This window comes from Pundamilia nyererei, unplaced genomic scaffold (assembly GCF_000239375.1).
Source record: "Pundamilia nyererei isolate P.nyererei 1_Seehausen unplaced genomic scaffold, PunNye1.0 scaffold00046, whole genome shotgun sequence".
In the NCBI taxonomy this organism is placed as follows: domain Eukaryota; kingdom Metazoa; phylum Chordata; class Actinopteri; order Cichliformes; family Cichlidae; genus Pundamilia; species Pundamilia nyererei.
The window spans coordinates 3,180,477-3,196,850 of record NW_005187447.1 but is presented as its reverse complement, the minus strand read 5'-3'; the positions used below and the strand labels follow the sequence as shown (position 1 = coordinate 3,196,850).

The following is a 16,374-nucleotide window of genomic DNA, read 5'->3' as shown; positions in this document are numbered from 1 at the left end:
ACCAAATGATCAGTCCTAATAAAGTGCTTGTGCAGATTTATTTTTGTCAGGGCAGGGCAACACAAAACATCTGTTGACAAGAGGGATAAACAAAGATGTTCTGTTTTGACAAGATTAAACACTCGGTCTTGAAAAAAGTGGGCCTCTGCGTGACAGTCTTTGCACATTTAATGGAGGTATGATAAGCAGTTCGGTTAAAATACTACAAAAAACGCAAAAGGTGCTTTATTTGATTATTTCTATCAATTCATTCAGAAATGCAAGAGAGGTGTAACAATTTATTTCTAGCACTAACTAGTAGAAATAAATTGTTTTAAGCCCAGCTTTACAAAGTAAAGAAGCTAGTGAATTATATATGATGGACCAAACCACTTTGTTTTGATTCCCCGGGGAATCAAAACAATTATTTAACTTGTATAGTTATTTTTACAGTTTTAAGAGAAAACTTATTATCTCCGAAAAAAATAAAATAAAAGTGGTGTCTGGACCCTCTTGTTCACTCATGGCTGTATTGGGTGGTGCGTTTAAATTTTTCTAACACTGAGTCACGTCTGGGGAAAAAAAGATCAGAGTGAGACGTCTTTGCTGCTGTTCCGGTTCAGGTGTGACGATGAAGTGACCCACCTGGCCAGGTAAGGTACTGGCAGCTCATCCGGCTCTCCCTCTGCTGGCATGTGACGCTGTTGTCCATTCACACAGATCTGAGAAAACCCGGCAAAGTTCCTATCAGTTCAGGAAGCAACTGTAATTCTTCACCAATTAAGCCGAATTTTAAAGCTCCTCGGGCATGGATAAATTAAAGTCGGTTCTGAGCGGTGAGGAGGCGCGCAGAGATGACCGGAACATTATACAGGTAAAGCCTTAATCCCATCTTTCACTGTTGTGGCTAGTAATCTCAGCTGGATCATTAATCGATCGTTTATTCAATCTCTACTAATGCAGCAAATGAACCAAGCTTCGACTTTAGGCTGGGGCACACGTATAAAGGGATTCATCGCCTGCTTCGTGGTGGGAGCTGCATGCACAGTTCTGGTAAGAATTTAATTTCTGTGTTTTTTGTTTTTGTTTTTTCTACGACAATATTCAGTCGCTCTCCACAACGAGGAAGAGCTCAGAGAAAGCTGGTGTTGCCCTACTGGTTCTTCTTGCTCTGAGGAATGCTGAAGATGTGATGCTCTTTCATTTGGCGACACTGCCTAGTCCCTCCTTAAAGTGAGGCTTATAAAACATGACGTGTGATCCACCTGCATTCACGTGTGTCTTGCAGGGAGTGTGTGTGCTCTTCCTCCCCAAGATTGGGATCACTCTCTTTATTGTCTTTTACACATTTGGCAACATATGTGCTCTGTGCAGGTTAGTGATGAAAAAAATTCCTTGAAATGGGAAGCTTATTTTGCATGTTTTACACACTTAATACATGCTTTTCTTTCTTGCACATTTCACTGTGTCCAATAGCACAATGTTTCTGATGGGCCCAATGAATCAGCTGAAAAGGATGTGTGACAAAACAAGAGCGCTGGCTACTACCCTTATGTTGGTAAGTGCAAAAAATAAAAATAAAAAATCAACCCCCAAAAGACAGAACATGTTACACAAACATGAGTGGACTGAGTTCAGTAAATTTAGATTCATTGCAAAAAAAATCTGTTTTCCTTAAGAGTTCAAGAGCTGGTTAAAGGTGAAAGGATTGCGTAACACGGCTTTCTGCTTAGAGGATTGCATGACAACACCAAGCTAGAGTTCAGAAAACTTGGTTGTGGATGGACTGACAAAAATCAGACCCTGATGTGCAAACGTCTCTCTTTAAAACTACAAGATTTGCTGTGATGGAAGATTTGCTCTCAGAATGTCCCACAGCAGGTGCAATTAGGTTACCATCCTCTTTCTTTCAGTGCAAGGCTCAGTATGCAAATATTTGAACTACATGTAGGTAAATAATTAAATCAGAGACTAATGTGACACCTGTGTTGTAGATCTGAAGATTTTCTCAGCTTTAATGTGGTTATGAGCATGGCCACGTCACCTATGTAATGCCCAAGCATCATACTTTGCAGTTCTGACATATACAACTGGAAGCAAGGGTATTATAGTTAACTAACAGGCCCTAAGAGATGTTAGTGCAAGTGAGGGAGGTCATCACTGGGCTGAAACAAAACAACATCAGATAGAAACTAAAAACTTTAGGGATAGCCAAATGAGCAAACTGGTAGAGTCATAAAAAGAAGGTATGCACTGACTCGCTCAGCAAAACCAAAAAGCCTAAGGGAAGACCACAGAAAATATAAGACAGATGAAACCAGGATGACCTTGTACCAGAATGAATGGAAAGGAAAAGAAGGAGAGAAACTGCTCATGATCTGAAGTGTACCACATTATCTGTAAAACATGATGGAGGCGATGTTATTGCATGGGCATGTATGGCTGCTAGTGCAACTTGGTTACTGGTGTTTATTGATGATGTGACTGTTGATAGAAGTTGCGGGATGACCTGTGAAGTGTACAGGGGTATAAACTGACCAGACTGCACTTCACAGTGCAAATAGACCCAAAGAAAACTGCACACTAACCCAACAGTTTCTCAGGAAAAGAAATGAGAAAATCAATAGAGCATGCTTTTCAGTTATTAACTACATAACTGAATGCAGAAAGACTCACAAACTAGGAGTAAATAAAGGCAGCAGCAGTAAAGGTCTAGCAGAGCAAGACATTTGGTAATATCCATGGTTTCTAGACTTTAAGCAGTCAATGATTTTTATCAAAGTATTAAACAATCCTTATATTTACAACTACGTTAGTTTGTACAGTTAATGTGAGAGCCTAAAAATGAGGGTCTGTGTCCAAAAAATAGCTGTACTTCAAAAACAGTTTACACAGACTTTTGTTAAAACCCTTCAAATTAAAGCTATAAGTCTCTCTGTCATTGCTTTAGACTTGTCTCGTTCTGACTCTCTGTGCGGCTTTCTGGGTGAGTGAGCCTCCAAAAAATACTTATGATCACTTCTAACTTGATCTGTTTATCTGTTGGATTAATGCCAGTGTTTGATCCCAATCTCTCTCTTTTTTTCTCACAGTGGAAGAACTTTGGACTTGCTTTGTTGTTTGTTATCTTGCAAGTCTTGTCATTTACCTGGTGAGTCTCTACATATCTAATTAATTTTTTTTTCAGTCTTAAATTGTTTTTTGTTACATAAAATGTGTGTGTTTTCAGGTACAGCTTGTCATACATCCCATGTGTGAGGTCTGTAGATTTTGCTCCATTTATTCAAATCTTCTGTATAAATAATCAGAAAAAAAGTGGTGTTCAAAGCCTAAATGTCTGGTTTATGTTCTTTACCTTCCAGAGAAGCAATCATGAGGATGCTGGCCATGTGCATGAAATAGGCCATGTGTGTTTGCGGTGAAGGTTCAGCTTGGATGAAGTGTTGAAGAATGGGGCAGGTCTCTTACTGAAGTTGCTAAAATTGGCTCCTTTAGAGAGTCTCTGGCCCTTCCTGCTGCTCAGACATTTGTTTATAGGTGAAAAAGAAGCAAATTTTCTATTTATCTTTCTCAGTTGTGTGCTTCATTGATTGATTGATTAATTTTTGGTGACCACTCAAATTTAACCAGTTTATAATGATTGTAGACTTTGTTTGTAATATGTGTAAATATCTGTAATAAATCAGTATTTTAAACTTTTTAAATTTGTTGTTGTTGATTTTTGTTTTCATCTTGCTCAGAAAAAATCTATTTTTATTAAAAGTTCTTATGGTCTTAAATTGTGTTGGTATTTGAATGTGAAGCTCAAATAGTTAATCAGGGTATGAACAGGTCCTGTTAATATTATAATATGCAAAATGCATTTTTTTTAAATGGTGAATTTTTAGTTATCTGGAATTATCTCTCATTTAGTATAAGTTTATATTTTTAGTTCTTGTTTCTGTTTTCAGAACTAAACTGTCAGAAAATCTGTTTCACGTTAAAACTCGAAGCACTTATTTTTACATCTATTTGTGGAGCTTTTAGGACCCTTTCTTATTATTTTGTTTCTAGGGAGCCTTTTTTGTAATTTCAAAGTCTTTTTGTTGGACATTGGCTTCCTTTTCGCTCATTTTCAGTCCAGACCTCGAACCCGTCCATTTAAAGAGGAATGTCTTTTGTTTTCTGAGGTCATGAGTAATTCAAGCATAAAAAAGACCCCGGGCTTCAGAGATTAACCAGTGTGACTTCTAGCAAAGAAAGCACCATTAAATTTTATTATCAGGCACTTAGTTACTAGCGACCTGTCACAAAAAGCCAAAGTTTGTAGAATGTGCAAATTCTTAATCGTTTCTAGAATTTAAAAACCGTTTTCCCCTTATATTCTGTAGTTGCATTTATGTTTGCATATATTTCCCGTTTTCCTAGCAAAATATAAAGAAATGAGCGTTGCTCAAGAAAGAAAACAAACTTTTGGCGAAGTTTAAAAAAACCGCACGCCTTTCCGTAGCGTCACGTGACCCAGTCAGGAAGCATAAACTGCATGAAAACAACAGTGGGAACTCGCACGTCTGCGATAAAGTCGTCTTTCGTATAAATTGTAGTCCTGCCGGTCAGCAAACATGTCGGACATTTTGGTGAGAATAAAAAACAGCATCGCGGAGAAAAAGAAGGCGGATGTTGCTCAAAGTGACCTGAAGAAATGGGGATTGAGAGGTAGAAAGGCTATTTTTAACCTGGACGACTGACCTGCAAAGTACATACAAACTTCAGGCTGTCTTCACTCATTCACAGTGACATGGCGTTTTCTGTGGATACAAACTAAACGCACTTAGAGCAGATTAATCCACTTTCAGCGCCGTCCTATATGTAATTTCCAGGGATTATATTAAACGTGCTCCAGCGGTGATGATCTTTCTCCTCACAGGGATACAGCTGAGACCCTACCAGCTGGACGGGGTGCACTGGTTAACTCAGTGCCTGAAGAACCAGCAGGGATGCATCTTAGGAGACGAGATGGGTTTGGGTAAAACCTGCCAGGTATGACATCATCTGTTTACCTGTAATCCAGAGCCCTGGCATGGCTGGACAGTTTTTATATAGGCGGTGAGGCTTGGAGCATCTGTTACACTGGGGGTGCACAGAAGTTGATTCTAAAAAGCCTCAGTGCCATGTGACATATCAATTGTGCCTTTCGTTATATTTTTTATAGCACTTTTCTGTCACTTGGACCTAACGTGACATTTGTATAATTACTATAATTACATTTATTTTAATGCAGTTTTTCTACTCCATAGGCATACACCTTTATAACATTAGCATACACTGGATCAGAGCCAGTGCTCTTCAAAGTTAAGCAATGTTTCTCTGAAGAGAGATTCTTGGTTTCCAAGTGGCTTGTTAGACAAATTACACACTTTGCTTCAATTGAATGAGAAGTTTTCCCCTTATGTGTCACACACTCATGAATCTGACCATTTGGGGGCTGCTTTATATATGGCTTATTATTTACATGTTCTAACGGTGTCCTGGTCATCATGTATCCCTTCAGACGATCTCTCTGCTGGTGTACATGTCAGGGGCTCTCAGGAAGAAAGGACCATTTCTGGTGCTGAGCCCACTCTCTGTCCTGGAGAACTGGAGGAATGAGTTGGAAAGGTGGAGCTACATTAATCAGTGATTGCATTTCATTTGATAATGTGCTTTTAGCGCTGTCTGTAAACCTGTGTGTGCCTCGCTTTCAGCTTCGCTCCCTCACTGACGGTCCTGGTTTACAAAGGAGACAAAGAAAGGCGGACAGAGATCCAGCAGGAGGCGAACTCTCAGGACTTCCATGTTCTTCTCACTACATATGAGGTCGGAGGCTATTAAGTGAAAACAAAACAGGATAAGGTTTCACCTTTGTTAAAACTGATATATATATATATATTTTTTTTTACCTGTTATTTCCAGCTGTGTCTCAAAGATGCTTCATTCTTGAAACGGTGAGTTTGTACTTATTCTTGATCTACATAAACTACTCTGGAAGCAATGTACTGTGAGGAAAATTTAACTGTGGTGTCCTAATACAAGTTTATATAGTTTTAAGCAAGAGGTGACAGAAAAAAGGACCAGCACCAACAGAGATATTGCTTTGAGATCGCTCTGTGTCGGCTCTTCCCGGCCTTCACCCAGTAAGATCGGCTTAAACTGCAGTTATCTAGGTTAGCGACCTGTATGCCTGAGATGATCATATTATTCTAGCCACACTACAAAACCAAGACTAGAAAAAACTGTCACAAACAAAGCTTTAATATTAGTCTGAAGCCTGTGTGTCTGTAGTAATCTACAGAGCTTATTAGAGAGGGGTCATTCTTTTAAACGTGAGCCATTTTTAATATAAGCAATCCACCTTTGTATCAAATTATATGTGACAGAAGAAAAGGAAGAGAATAATGGTCTTTAAAGGTTTGTTCACTGAGAACAAAGTTTTCATGTGCTGATATTTCCCCGATCTCTTCCTCAGGTGGAAGTGGAAGGTGCTTGTGGTTGATGAAGCTCACAGGTTGAAGAATCAAAACTCGCTGTTGCACAAAACTTTGACAGAGGTACTGAGCAACACCTGGTTTGGGCAGATTTCTTCATTGTCTTTCCCTTGACCTCTTAAATCAGTTTGTTTGTGTTCTTCTCTTGTAGTTTTTCGTGGGATTCAGAGTCTTGCTGACAGGGACTCCCATTCAGAACAACCTGCAGGAGCTCTACTCCCTGCTGAGCTTCATCCAGCCCAGCATCTTTATACCAGAAGACACAGACAGCTTTGTCAACTCTTACTCTGATGTACAAAGTCAGCCTGCGTTGGGTACGATACATAATTATAGCATAACAAAGCATAGCTTACATTCAGTGTTATTTCTGAGTCCATGCGTCTCTCCATATCTAAATAAATGTTTTGAAATATAATGGGTGAATATTGGTCACGAAAAAGTGGAGTACAGTAATGCACTGTAGGAACGCTAACCATGAATCTTATTACTTTTATAGCTGCTGAGCTCCAAAGCATCCTGGAGCCCTTCCTGCTCCGTAGAGTCAAGTCTCAGGTGGCCGTCGATCTGCCCAAGAAAACCGAGCTGGTGGTTTATCACGGCATGTCCGCTCTGCAGAAGAAATACTACAAAGCTGTTCTGATGAAGGATCTGGGTGAGACTTGGGTGCTATGGTGTGCTGTGTCATTTATAAATGCATTTTCTCTGCAGTACTTACCCTGCCTCTTTACTTATAGCATTAGCAAGAAAGCACCAGCTCAGCTTATCACTGATTTTTACAGTTGGCATAACAGACACTAAATCCTGACTTCTCTCTATCAGTTCTCTCTATTTTAGAGTTGGTTTTAAGGTTTTACTCATCACCTTAAAGAACTTCTGGGTCTGGTCTCCAGCTGTGTAGGAGAAATGTGCTATTTTTTTGTCTGTTCCAAAGTCGATGAATAAACCTGAAGGTGATCAAGGCCCCCCAAGGCACGAATATTCTGATCTCTCATGGTTGCTTCATAGCTTTTATTATTAGTTTACTAGTTTTACTAGGGATGTTCCTGGCAACTAATTTCTTAGTCAACTAAACGAGGAACAAAAATGAGACTAACCAACTAGTCTACATCTAAGAAACACTCGGGTGTTAAGTTACATTTGAGAACCACCAAAAACTCATAACAAAGGCATTTTGTTATATCCTTATGTCCTTGTTTCATGTCTTATAACTTTACACTGATTTTGTTGTTGTTTGATTTTGGCTTTTTCCACTTTGTAGGCTGTTTTTAAAGGTGCCAAGTGGAAGTAATAGTTCTAATAGTATCTGTTTAGTGGCATCAGTCATTTGTAAATTCAATCTGCTTCTAAAACTCTGCTTTCAGAGGCTTTTGGAAATGACCAAGGCAGCAAAACTCGGTTGCTGAACATCTTGATGAACCTGAGGAAGTGCGTTGACCACCCTTATCTGTTTGACGGTGAGAGGTGCAGAGTGATGATGTAAAAAAGACTGGCTTTAGTTCTCTCTGCTAAAAGAAAGACCTGAGGCGTAGGTGTGTTTTCAGTGGGATAGGATAAAGACGCTTCCATTACATTCTATGTTTGTGTGTCTGTTTCTTGGATAGGAGTTGAGCCAGAGCCATTTGAGATGGGGGAACATCTCATTGAAGCCAGTGGAAAACTTTGTCTTTTGGACAGCATGCTGACATTCCTCCACAAAGGGTTTGCTGATGTGTTATTTGGCTCCACCTGGTGGTTTAGTGCGGCATTGCTGTAATGCTGTGATATTGTAAGTCACATATTCATCTTTAAATTGAGTCTTACAATATTTGTGTTTTCATATCTGTGGTTGAAGGGGCCATCGGATCCTGCTGTTCTCTCAGATGACGAGGATGCTCGATATTCTGCAGGACTACATGGAGTACAGAGGTGAGTGAGAGTGAACATGAGGGGTTATTGTTCATTGACTTACTATTAATTGTTCTTAATGGCATGAATTAATTAGTAATTATTCTCATTCTTCATAATGGCAAACTTGAAAACCATTTGATTTATTCTTAGTTATAAATAAATGCTGAATTCAGCTTTTCTGTTCAGGTTACAGCTACGAACGTCTGGATGGGTCAGTCCGAGGGGAGGAACGAAACCTAGCAGTGAAAAACTTCAGCAGCAAAGATGTCTTCGTCTTTCTGCTCAGCACTAAAGCCGGTAAATAAAGCCCTGGTGTAGTATTTTCTGTGATATACTTATATATAAACTCATGTTAAACCGTGGCCAAAGTTTCAAGTAATGAAGTCTATTCAAGTAATTCCTGTGAGTCAATAGCGCAGACTTCCGACTGATCTAAATGTTCAGTTTCAGTCAGGTTCTCCTTTTTTTCCTTTTTTAAAAACCTTTTTTTCACTCAATGAGTGCAGATATTCCTAATATGGTCATCAGAGGCACCGGAGCCCCACCCAGCTGCTGTCGGCAATCAGAAAAAAGGTGGAGGACCTAAAATTACTTGTTTCAGTCAGAGGATGAACTGAGGGGCTGCATTTTGAACTCGTGCAGAGCTATTCTAGTAGAAGAATGGAAATGCAGAGCTGGGACAGAATAGGTTCTATTTAAGATATTCTTCAGGCAAATGTCTGGATCTTTTGCTTTTTCATTTTACTGCAACATAACTAATATAACTCACTGGTAAATGTCACATGGAGAGCCCATACAAGAAGTGGCTGTTATTGGTTAGCCACAGAAAATTTCAGAGGGATGTTTAAGAAGCAGGTCTTTAGGCAGGAGGATGTGGGAAAAAAGCTGGCATTTGTTTACAAAATGCAGCTTCAGAGCAAGCTACCACCTCTTCCCTCCCCTGCTACTCAATACCAAATACTTCTGCGCTCTCAGCCTCACCTGCATGGGCAAGAAACGGGTAGACAAAACCTAAATAGTAGATCGGTCAAAGACAATCCTGAAAGAGATCCTGGTTCCTGCTAAAAAAAACACAAACCTAAATAGGGATAGAAAGTCATCATATGATCCGCTATCACGCACCCCACTGGTTATGATTGGGAACTAGGCATATGAAAAGGGGAAGCAGTAACCCCTTCTACTGTAGACATTTTAGATGCCAAAAGTGCTGAGAGTGCATTTGACAAACAAGACTGTGGCAATTTTTAAGATAACACTTCTGTGAACTCTGCTGTAGATTCAGATATGCAGACAAGCCTGCAAGCTCAGCTTGAGCTGACTTTCTAACACAGAAGTGGCTGAGAGAGGAAAGGGGAGTGATGACAGGAGATAAGAGCTGCAGCAGAATGAAACGCCTGTGTAAATAAGGCCAGCATGTTTCCTGTCACAGATTATGATTTTCTTTAACCTGTTTACAGTAAATGCACCAATCCTACTGTTTCTTTATTGCGTGCACAAAAATCGAGAGCCACAATTTTCAGTTTTTGTTCTTTCTCTCTGTCTTTGCAGGGGGAGTAGGGATGAACCTGACAGCTGCTGACACTGTCATTTTTGTGGATAGTGACTTCAACCCTCAAAATGACTTGCAGGCTGCTGCACGCAGCCACCGGATTGGTCAGAACAGGTGAAGCATACGAGAAATGATTCCAAGCAGGATCCAATCGGTATTTCATTTAGATGTCCTGAAAGTCGCACCGTTTCGCAAAGGGGCGTGCAGCATTGACAGCACAAAGAAGTGGTGAAAACTTCTGCACGATGTCCTGTTTTGCTGAAGAAAATAACTATCTCATTAGGCTTATCTCTAGTTAGGTGTGAAAGAGTACTCCCTGCATGCAACCTAGCTATTGCACATCAATAAGGCTTCATAGGGATGCTTACAGAAAGCAACAAAATTGATGCAGCAGAGCGAGACAAAAATGTTAACACTTACTTTGGTAGTGTTTTTCCATATTTTTATTTTTTCCCATGCTGGGGAACAATGTCTGCGATATCTTTTGATTTATGTCGTAAAAACAAGTTAAACAAGCCAAGATTATGTTGCACACTCATCATTTCACAACCAGCAACATGAGGGCATTGCCAGGAGGTTCTCGTTGAAAGAATTCCTGCACCTCCTGAGCTGTTCTTGGCTGCTTTACTTTTACTCTGTGTTCCAGCTCACCCGAAACCATTTCCGTTGGGTTTAGGGTGGATGATTGTGAGTGGCAGGCCTGAAAGTGTGTTTTGGCTCATTATTAAGAAAAACAATTGAATTTTCATTGAACTTGTTAAGTCTTGCTGTAGTATCATGACTGTAGTATGAGTGTAGAGCTCCACTTTTTTTTTTTTTTTCTTTCATGCAGTAACTGTTGTTGAAATAACCGGACCAGTTCAGGCAGTGCAGTTCGTGTATTATGCAGAGGCCAGCTTAAAATCGAATGAATTGTTAGAGGTGTCACGTTGATATACTGATCTGTTCACAACAAGCGAGAAACCATTCCACCTTAAAACTTAGTGGTTGTCGCTGTCTCCGTTTAGCTTCTTATTAAAGATTATGTGTTATGTTGTTTCAATATTTATATAACCCTTTGTCCTCTGGTTAGACATAAACTCTATATTTCTTTTAAAGAAATATATAGCTTTTAAAATATTTGTAGGATACGTTGCAAAAAATCAGGTGCAGGGTGGGGATCAACAGGTAGAGCATTCAGAGGTGAGGTACAAATACGGCTGATGGAGAGGGGCATACTGGCAAAGAACGAGATGAGTTCGGAGAGAAAGATATGATCTGTTGTTAGTTATTCGAATATTTTACATATTATAATATTTTGCACATGTCTGCAAGTCGCAACACATCACACTACACCTCCAACAGCTGACCTTAAGAGTGTTTTCACCATGAACTTCAGGCGAATGCGCATCAAATCCGACTTTTTTGACCCTATGCGACCCATATCCGATCATGGTTTGACAGTGTGAACAGCACAAATCTGATATTTCCAAATCCGATCTGGGTCACTTTCGTATGTGGTACTGAATCCGATACATATCCGATGTTTTAGAAAGCGACTGCTGTTTGAACGGTCACGTCGCATTAAATCAGTCTTCTACGTCACTGACACAAGACAGACGCCAAATATCAGCGCCCAAGAAGACATCGCGAACGCTTGCTGGCCATCCAGTGAAACTGTTTGGAAGACAACGTTGGAGAAACGTGAACATTTTATTTGTACTGTATAATCTGCAGATTCTGACAGAAATCTGCAACTATCCTTTGAAGTACCGCTCCTCTCTAAAACCGCAATAAGGATCATTATTAGGCCATATCTAAATAACTTGATAACTTAAAGCAAAATTGGGAAATGTAAAGTCCGAAACAAGTCTTTATATTAACAGCCATCAGTCAAATAACACTGTTTGGTCTGGGTCTAAACAGAGCGCGAGAGTGTGACGTCTTCTTTTGCGCATGCGGGCCGCAAACGCTGTCGCGTTTTATTTGTAGTGTGAACAAGCAGACAAAAAAATCGGATTTGATCCAAAAATTGGATTTGAGCATTAAGACCTGCAGTATGAACGTAGCCTAAGTGTCGATTAAATGATCTACTTGGTCTTCGTGTCTTTTTCTCTCTTGTGGTGGTCTTCATTAAAGGGGACATGAAACACTACACATATAAAGGTTATTTATAACACTGAGACCTACTCTCAACTGACATAGATGTAACACTGTCTGTGAAACTGGATTTAAGAAACAAATACCTAAAGTTAAACATCTTTAACACCATCTTCTGTCAGTAAATGACGTTAACCGGTTGGTTGGTTGCAGCTAATAAACTTACATTAGTTTCTGTTAGCTAACTAGTGACAGAACCGATAACTCCAAGAAGAGCAAGGAGACTAAAAATAAAAACAACTAAAAGTCAGTCTAAAGGGATCATTTTTGTGTTGCTACAATGAGTTTTATGTTACGTTGTTTACTTTCACTCTCCGTCTCGTTAGCAGTATCTGGCTCCCCGCTGTTTGGCTAGCCAAACAGCTAGCAGGGGAAAATCGAGCTGTTAGCCGTAATATTCGGGTTTGTTACGCACTTTATAAATGAGGACTGCGTGGAAGTGTAGGAGAGCCTGTTTGATCCAGGTGTGAGGTGACTCACCGGACCGACAAGCTGGTGTTAGAAACTCACATTTTTCCTCGTCTGGCCAAGTAAGGGGCGCAGTCAGCTGATGCGATCAAAACTATTTTATGCAGTAAAAAAATCTTTCTTTTCCCACGAGCACATCCAGTTTACAACATAACAGCACTACATGCACACCACAAACATAACTGTGTTTCTTACTGAAGCACGATTGGATATCTTAACAGTATGTCTGTAGGAAAAGTAGGCCGATGCGTGCCATGGACAAAACAACAATAAAAAATCTGTCACTTTTTAAAATAAAATGTAAATTAGCCTTTATATGTGTTGCGTTTCATGTCCCCTTTGATGGCTTTTGTGACTGAACTTGAAAGGTTTTTGAAGTGTTCTGGACTAACAGACTTTCATGTTTTAAGGTAGTATTAGTCTGTTGTTCTCCTTAACATTGTGGGGGTGTTTGCTGTATACCAACACTGCCTTGGCATGACACTGTCAGTCTGGCATCAGTTAGCTAGACTGCTGACTTGGCTGCCATACTCGGCTCTGACTTAGCCAGTAGATATCAGGTCCAAGAGATCTGTTTACGTCCGTAATGACTGTAAATTTGTTTCAGAACAAGGCTAGATAATAACCCATACTTATCACCTCTTATGAATTTCAGCAAATGTAAACTCTCTTTTGCACCACATAGACTGTATGTAATCAAATCTCAGACATGATTGGTTAATAGATCTCCAATCACTGTATATGTACCTACATTTACAGTCTCAGACTGCTGCAGTTGAATTTATATACGTTTATCCTTTCAGTTTGATTCACCTAACTTTTAGTCTATTTTTATTACATTTTCTTTTGTATTAATATCTGCATGTCAGTCGTCTGTGAAGCACTTTGCAGTAATCTACAGGAAATGAGCTATAAAAGTAAAGATTAATTGACTGATTGATTATGGGTAGCTTGAGCTTTACTTTACTCTATGAATTTAACAATTCTCAACTTAATGGAAGTTCAATGTGATGTTGGGGTTCAATATTTGAATGATTTCCTACAGGCCTGTGAAAGTGATCCGCCTCCTGGCACGAGACACTGTGGAGGAGATCATGTACTCTCGCGCTGTGTCCAAGTTGCAGCTCACCAACACTGTTATTGAAGAAGGCCGCTTCTCTTTACTGGATCAAGCTCAGTCAGCTGCAGGAGGGCTGCAGGTTTGTGAGCTTTAAATCACTGAAAATCAATTCTATCACTGCAGGATAATCCCTGATAATCTCTGAATCCTTCAGTGCTCAGTTTACTGTGTGTCCGCTTTGTACGAAAACCTCTCCAGTTTTCACCTCCTCTGCTCACATTTCCTCTTCGGCACAGCTAAGCGAGATCTTGAAGTTTGGCATTGATAAGCTTTTGTCATCTGATGAGAGCTCCATACAAGATGTGAAACTGGAGAAGATCCTTGGCCTGTCACATAATGGTCATTGGGTGGATGATGAGGACTACTCTCAGCATGAAGAAAATGAAGAGGATGATGAAGGGAAAGGATCTGAAGCCGACGGGCAGAGTATGTTTCATTATAGTGTACATGTTGAAATCTCAAATCACTATGGGCTATTCTTAGTGTGCGAATTTCAAAAACTACTAATATAATGTAACTGGTGTGGTATAGCGAACATGTTGTTCCTGCATGTAAGCGACTCCGTCTTACTTTTGGTTCTTGAACTGCAAACCACAGAGGAGAAAACACCCAAGATTGCTTCTCTTGGGCTCATCACTAGAGGTTGCAAAGAAAACAGAGGAAATCTGCAAATCACTTTAGGTCAGGAGTGACAAATTTAGTTTCACATAGGGCTGCAAGAGAAAATGAGAATCACATTGAGAGTAAGACAGATAAGTGTTCAAATACAGTCCTATAAAAATAAAAAAGGTAAAAACAACCTTACTTCTTCCATAGGGATTAAAAGGGTACATTGCAGCCAGGTGCTGCTTATCGAATGTAGTATAAAAGCAGAGATTTTACCAGTTTTCTGTTGTGGTATATTGAGGTGTGTGTTAACACAATGCCACAGCCTTTCCAGGAGTGGATGTCCCAGTAAATTCACCTTGAAGTCAGACAGTGCAAGGCTCAAAGAAACTGCAAAAAAACCTTGGAGTGGCATCTGAGACTCTACAGGCCTCAGTTAGCATGTTAAATGTTAAAGTTCATGACAGTACAGTTAGAAAAACATGGAAGAATCCTGGAAGGATTACCAGGAGAAAACATCTTCTCTCTACGGCATCACAGCTTAGGTTTGCAAACCTGCATCAGCCCAAACCACAAGACTTGGGCAACAACATCTTTTGAGTGAAGACACCCAATTGGAGGTGTTTGGCATAATGCACGGCGCCATGTTTGTCACAAATACCTATTGCATGCTGTCAATCGTGGTGGAGGCATGATGATCCGGGCTCGTTTTGCAGCCACAGCATCAGGGAACATTGCAGTCAGTGACTCGTCCATGAACTCCTCTGTATAACAAAGTATTCTAGAGTCAAATATGAGGCTGGCTGCCTGACCGAAGCTGGGTCATGCAGAAGGACAATGATCTCAAACACAGCAGCAAATCTAAGCAGAATGTCTGAAAAGGTAAAGAATCAAGGGGTTACAACTCAACCTGAAGACCTTCCAAGAACTAGATTATTTTTATATTATATATTAAAACCAGTCATCCCCCCCCTCATACAGCTGAAGCCTAACAGCTAACTAACACAGCATGGCATAACTGGCAATGAGTGGGTACTTTTTTTTTTTTTTTTTTTTACCATGAAGAAAGGCCTGTTTACTGATGTGTCATAAAATGACGGCTGTTTTTAAATGATATAATTTGTATCATTATTTTGAATTCAAACACCAGCAGAGATACTGAGTCATGGACAGCAAAGAGGGGCGGGACGGTGCTCCGTCAAAAAGACACAAATCTAGAGCAAAATAAGTTTGAACCCATCTCAAAGTGACGACTCTGTAAAAGGAAGTCTCACCGCAGCACAGGAAATGAAAGTCAGGGAGGCCATTAAGAAGATGATTTTTCTGAGAAAGTTTATTCAAAGTGTTTCGGGTGTAATGTGCAGCAAATTTCATCCCAATAAATTAGATGATTCCATAAAATTTTCCTCACGGGCAACGAGATAAGTTTAAGTAGAGAAAAATGGGCTTTTGACAAAATGAAAGCAGGACAAACTAAATATGTCTTGCCCCCGATGTGATTCTCATTTCTCTCGTGTCCCTTAAGTTTGACACCTCCATTAAAAGCCTTTAAAGAAGCCAGGAGCCTGTTAGTTTCCATGCAGATTTTGACCTCCTCTGTGCTTCATCACAGCCGACATAGTCTTTTCTCTCTTTGTGATGATTATCTCAAGCCTCTGTCCCCTCTGCTCCTTTAGACCACCTGTACTTCTTTGAGGGGAAAGACTACAGTAAGGACCCCAGCTCTGAGGACCAGAAGAGTTTTGATCGTTTGTTGGAGGAGCAGCTGACCGGGTTTCAGAGAGCAGCAGGAGAGGGACGAGCTCTGCGACACAAAACTGGAGTAAGACGCCTCGACTTTAAATTAAAACAGAATTATCTTTGTAAGGACATGCATCCCACATGAGGTTAGTTATGTATAGACAGAATGCTGAAAACTTAAAAGAAATTAGCCATGTTAGACACTCATCGTGGCTCAGCAGTTTAAAGTTAATTAGCAGACGAGGAACACTTGGACGGAGGACACATCCACCCCCATGAAAAATGAAGGGAACACTGTGATGATCACAGTGTAACACAGTCTGTAAGATGTTGGGGACATCAGTTCGGTCCTGACAGACTTTTTTCTAGTTTTGCTTTTTGCT

At 40.1% G+C, this 16,374-nt stretch overlaps 2 protein-coding genes across 3 annotated transcripts in view; both read left to right on the top strand.

Moving 5' to 3' along the window:
* Positions 1 to 570: 570 nt before the first annotated feature.
* sft2d2a (SFT2 domain containing 2a) lies at positions 571 to 3,573 on the top strand. 2 transcript variants are annotated; one of them, XM_005732377.1, is made up of 9 exons: positions 571 to 632; positions 700 to 853; positions 943 to 1,032; positions 1,268 to 1,353; positions 1,456 to 1,537; positions 2,930 to 2,965; positions 3,072 to 3,130; positions 3,209 to 3,238; positions 3,342 to 3,573. In XM_005732377.1, the coding sequence occupies exons 2-9, from the start codon at positions 788 to 790 to the stop codon at positions 3,379 to 3,381; spliced, it is 489 nt and encodes a 162-aa protein (XP_005732434.1). In that variant the 5' UTR covers positions 571 to 632; positions 700 to 787; the 3' UTR covers positions 3,382 to 3,573. The 2 variants fall into 2 exon arrangements, with proteins under 2 accessions (XP_005732434.1, XP_005732433.1); XM_005732376.2 differs by lacking the exon at positions 571 to 632 and having other exon boundaries at positions 646 to 853.
* A 905-nt stretch (positions 3,574 to 4,478) lies between these two features.
* Positions 4,479 to 16,374, top strand: part of chd1l (chromodomain helicase DNA binding protein 1-like) — a 17,599-nt gene continuing 5,703 nt past the window's right edge. Inside the window, exons 1-16 of the mRNA XM_005732375.1 lie at positions 4,479 to 4,674; positions 4,886 to 4,998; positions 5,510 to 5,616; positions 5,703 to 5,814; positions 5,911 to 5,942; positions 6,464 to 6,545; positions 6,634 to 6,796; positions 6,979 to 7,134; positions 7,844 to 7,936; positions 8,084 to 8,180; positions 8,314 to 8,387; positions 8,556 to 8,666; positions 9,918 to 10,032; positions 13,571 to 13,724; positions 13,882 to 14,071; positions 15,928 to 16,073. Of these exons, the coding sequence (XP_005732432.1) occupies positions 4,581 to 4,674; positions 4,886 to 4,998; positions 5,510 to 5,616; positions 5,703 to 5,814; positions 5,911 to 5,942; positions 6,464 to 6,545; positions 6,634 to 6,796; positions 6,979 to 7,134; positions 7,844 to 7,936; positions 8,084 to 8,180; positions 8,314 to 8,387; positions 8,556 to 8,666; positions 9,918 to 10,032; positions 13,571 to 13,724; positions 13,882 to 14,071; positions 15,928 to 16,073 (1,839 nt within the window). The 5' untranslated portion in view covers positions 4,479 to 4,580. The remainder of the gene's footprint in view (positions 4,675 to 4,885; positions 4,999 to 5,509; positions 5,617 to 5,702; positions 5,815 to 5,910; positions 5,943 to 6,463; positions 6,546 to 6,633; positions 6,797 to 6,978; positions 7,135 to 7,843; positions 7,937 to 8,083; positions 8,181 to 8,313; positions 8,388 to 8,555; positions 8,667 to 9,917; positions 10,033 to 13,570; positions 13,725 to 13,881; positions 14,072 to 15,927; positions 16,074 to 16,374) is intronic.